Source organism: Nicotiana attenuata, chromosome 12 (assembly GCF_001879085.1).
Source record: "Nicotiana attenuata strain UT chromosome 12, NIATTr2, whole genome shotgun sequence".
In the NCBI taxonomy this organism is placed as follows: Eukaryota; Viridiplantae; Streptophyta; class Magnoliopsida; order Solanales; family Solanaceae; genus Nicotiana; species Nicotiana attenuata.
The window spans coordinates 2,290,626-2,295,233 of NC_032000.1; the positions used below are offsets into that span (position 1 = coordinate 2,290,626).

Genomic DNA, 4,608 nt, shown 5'->3' on the forward strand with positions numbered 1-4,608 from the left:
GATATGCCGAACAACTTCTTGAAATTGAAAATCGTTGAAGACTTGAATACTTCAATCACCAACTTTCACAATTTTTCTACGAAATTGCAAATAATAAAATAAGCAATTATAGAAGAGAAATTAGATATAGATTGAGAGAGAATTGAATGATAGATGATGAATTTGGTGAGTAAAAATAAAGAATGAGGGGGATTTTTAGTTTGAGAATTGGAAAAAAGTGTAATTATAATAAAGTTTGGGGGCCAAATGGCTATTTTTTAAAGTTCCAAACGGTTGAAAATTAAAGGCCAACGGCTAGATTTTAAAAAATCTGACCGTTGGTCTTTTTAAAAAAAAAAAATTTTTTTTTTTAGAAAAGAGCCGTTAGAGCCCGTTAGGACCGTTAGGCCCGGTTGAACCGGCCCAGGACCGCCTGCCGGTCCCGGGCTTAGCGGTCCCGGTCTCGTGGGCCTCACGCAAGGGACCAGCCCGCCACGGGCTTTCTACACCATCAGGGACCGGCCCACCAGGACCGGCCCGCCTAGACCGTTTAGCCCATTAAGACCGCGGGCCCGGTCCGGTCCCGGTCCCAGACCGGCCCACAATACAGCACTAGTGGTAACTTACGATATATATAAGAAACTCACTTAAAATTGTTCGAGCTTTATGCCAATACATCTTTCTGTTGTTACAATAGAAATATTTGGTAAAAACCCAAGTGTAAGCCTTGAAGAATTCAGATTAGACAGAGATACTGAATTGTACTCTACAATAGATCTAGCAGACCATTATATATACCTAGGACAAAATCAAGAGAACTTTTTCGATTTTCATTAGAAAACAACTTTAATTACTTCACAAATCAATGTCATATAAATAGCTACTTATCTCCTTTTTGTTGTATCAATGTCATATAAAACAACTTATCAATGTCATATAAAACAACTTTAATTTCGAATGTCACACATTCGAAAGGCAAAGATAGGAGTCTGCCAATTTTTGTTGTACTTGGCTTTTAGGGCCCTAGAGGAGAGACTAGTTCTTGGCACTGCCTTCCACTAGCACAAGAGACTAGTTCTTAGCACTGCCTTCCACTAGCACATGTACCGAGACTTATGTAGATAGGAAAAAATTACTTGCTTTTTTTTTAATCGCTAACTAGGATTTGAAACCTCTTCATTAACTAATACTAGGTCACACCCTTGAGTGCTTGGCACTATGGGACGGAGTAAATTGTGCGCAATCCGTTCCAGTTCAAGGAGGTATACCTCCTTTTCAGTCATCCCATCCCTCTAAATCCAATTTCAGATTAGTATACTCAGAGTGTTGCAAAACTAAATCCAGAGTTGGCTAGGAAAATGAGTTCTCACAAACCCCAAGTGGGTAGAAAAGGAAAGTATTTCTTCAAGAATACAGAACCCATGGCATACAAAACCAAATAGACAGAAACGAGAACTTTCAGCGAGCCGTGTCTTAATATACATCAATGTCAACAAGAACTAATTAATCAATTAAGATCTCTATCAACCTGGTAGAACGTAGCGCCCTCCATTAAATTCTGATGAACTCAAACAGCCCATTTTGAATTTTAGGAACTAAAACACTTGACCAAATAAGGTGCTCCACTAGGTTGCCGCAACATGCAGCTGCAGAGCTTTCGTTTTCAACAATTGTTCTTTCGGCAATCCAACAGCGAAAATTCAACCACTGATGCCTCTGATCTCTGGTACTGCAATGTCACTCTCAGCCAGCTGCTGTTCCTGCTTCAAACCTCAAACTAAGGATACCAAGTGGTCAATGTTCCCAACTTCCCATGTCTTCAAAACGCCATTATGTTATGGATCGCCGTCATTATTTACATAAGAAACAACTACGGTTATGTCATCAAGTTTCCCCCCGTGGTACTCAAATCCGGCCTCTTTGGCTGCATCAGAGAAAGGGGACGGGTTAGTTGGGTCCATTGCTCTTTGTTGTGCCAATGCTGCTATCTTTTGAGCTGTCATCTTTGGCTCTAAGCCAGCTTCCACAGCATGAACCACAACTCCAGTGATATCTGTGTCATATAAATTGTCAAAAAGCCCGTCAGTACCAGCAATTAGGACATCTCCTGGAGCAACTGCAATTTTAAACACCTCAGCCAAGCTAGGCAAATCACCAGCACTACTTCCCTCCAGTTGATATGGAAAATTAAAACCGTGCAGTTGTGCAGGAGATTTGAATATAGCAGATTCATGTCTAACCAATATAAATTCGCTGTCTCCTAAATTAACAGCATATATACCTTCATCAGTGAGCGCAATAATACAAGCAGTCGAAGAACCTCTTGCTTTTGTTCTCATGTGAGCTTTCTCAAGGACCTTGATTAGGTCTATGGAATCCTTAGGTTCCTCTTGTATTGCAGATATAGAGTTAGACATTAGTTCACGGGCATATTCCCCCGCATCAATACCAAGATCAGCCCATCCACCGACCCCATCAGCTACACCTATAGCTTGTGCAGGGCCATATATAAAATGAGCATCCTCTCCACCAGTTTTTACTTTAGCAGGATGAGGCAGGTAAAATGATCCCGAATTCAGCTTCAGGTGTATCTTTCCTTCAGAAGAACCAGCAGTAGTTGCAGCACGTTTCTTTCCCTGAGAATTAATAGAAGACATGCCAGGAGGAGAAGTAGTTCCAGAAGAGAAATGCGCAGGTGATAAAATGCAAAAACCTTCTAAACCAAATCCTTCGTATGGATTCAAATTGCCCCTCCTCTTTGCAACACTAGTTCTGAAATATTGAGATAACATGAAGTTGTGGGGCTGGCCTTCATTTCTCAAACAAATACTGGCTTTTCTAACATTCTCAATGCTTCTATTGCTGTAAGAGACGGTGCTGCTATTTACCGACAAACCATATTGCAGGCGCCTAGCAGTCATATTGCCAACAAAATGACCAATATGAGAAGTTCTTGAACCACAAACAGCCATTTTGCTTTGTGACTATCAATGCCGGGGAGAAGCTCCGCTTGCAGTTCAGGATGTAAAGTTCTGCAAAAATAATCACTGCTTAAAAACCTAATATGGTCTCATCAATCGATCATAGTTTTCCCTTTTTTAATACCTTTTCTAGACACACTAGATAAAGCATGAATATGTGAAGTCCATTAAACAACAAGACTCAAACTCGTAGCTCCCTCTAAGTTAAACCCGAAATCTCCCATTCCCCCAGCGGAGCTAGTCAACTTTACGGGTTCTCAATTTTAGAATAACGACTTCAAGTACTAATGACTGGGTTCTAAATTTAATATTTATACATATTTAATGAATTTCTTAATACAATACATTGTTCGAACAAAAGCTCTAGACTTCTAGCTTCGCCCCTGCTCCCCCGGGGGCGGAGCTAGCCCATCGAGTACGGGTTTGGCCGAACCCAGTCGTTTTAGTCCAATCCACGTATTTGTCCTAAAGTACAAATTGTTAATTTAGAACCCAGTAACTTAAAAGGACTAGAATCCCGAACCCATAAGCTTCAAATCCTGGCTCCCCCCCATGGCTCCCCCCCACACACACCACACCACCACCACCACCACAACAAAAACAAACAACCCCTAACAAAGGTAAACAACATAGAAAATATGGTTCCGGAAGAGCTAAGAGAAAGGGAACGCCTTGTCTTTTTTAATGATGGAGAAATCTGTCTAGGGCCAACCCTTAGGACCAACCGCTACCATCGGGTTCGAACCTGTGACTTAAGTCACAAGTCCCTCAATGTTTCCACTTGAATGCCTTGTTAATATGAGCAAAAAAAAGTGTTTATATACAGAATTCTTACAAGCAAGAAGTTCCTAGTACAAAGACCATATACTTGTTGCACAATGAAACGTAATTGATAAGGAAACAAAGAATTTACAGGAAAGACTAATTCCAAACTTCAATCCATCAAATTTAGAATGTAAATTCTAACGTGACACAAAAAAAATCAAATCCAATGCAAGGCTATGTGACCCAACAAGCAGATACGTATGTATAAGGATTAAATATGTCATCTTTATCCTGATCAAGCTAGCAAGCAATTAGCAGATTAAAGGAAAACAATTACAAAATGGATAAAACAAAATAATAGTAGTAAGTAACAACTTACAAAAAAAAAGAAGCTATGAGCTTTCTCCCTTGTTTTATTCACAATGCTTAAATTATTAAGAAATGGAGTAAGAAAGAGAGAGGGTATCAGACATTACCTGAAAAACGTTTTCCTTATTTGGCGGCGGCAGCTTTGTTACAAAGATTGAGGTTTGGAGCCTGGAGGGGGGTTTTGTTGTGTGTGTGTGGGGGGCGGGGGGGGAGGGGTAGGCTAATGCAAAGCTGCAGCTGCTTCTATTTTGGTCGTGGGTGGCAAGAAATAGGTGCAACTAGAACTGTTGGAAGTTTACCCAGTTGTTGTTCGTTTTTTCTTTTTCTTTTCTATTTTTATTTTTTTCCGTGTCAAATGGAAGAGTTGAAAGGGAGTCAAATGACTTAGATCGGTATCCGATATCAATATTGAAGTTCAGTCTAACAAGGAGACGGCAAACAGAGGCTCAGAATCATTATCTTTTGTTGAGAGAGTGAGATTTTTTCCATCCCATCATAATCCTTGTGGTATCAA

General features: G+C 40.3%; 1 protein-coding gene across 2 annotated transcripts; it reads right to left on the reverse strand.

Annotated features, from left to right (window-relative positions):
• LOC109235158 (probable protein phosphatase 2C 55) lies at positions 1,326 to 4,608 on the reverse strand. Of its 2 annotated transcripts, XM_019401145.1 has the most exons (3): positions 4,202 to 4,608; positions 2,261 to 3,011; positions 1,326 to 2,032 (listed from the first exon to the last, which is right to left on the reverse strand). In XM_019401145.1, exons 2-3 carry the CDS (start codon positions 2,949 to 2,951, stop codon positions 1,815 to 1,817), a joined length of 909 nt encoding a protein of 302 aa, XP_019256690.1. In that variant the 5' UTR covers positions 2,952 to 3,011; positions 4,202 to 4,608; the 3' UTR covers positions 1,326 to 1,814. The 2 variants fall into 2 exon arrangements, with proteins under 2 accessions (XP_019256690.1, XP_019256689.1); XM_019401144.1 differs by having other exon boundaries at positions 1,326 to 3,011.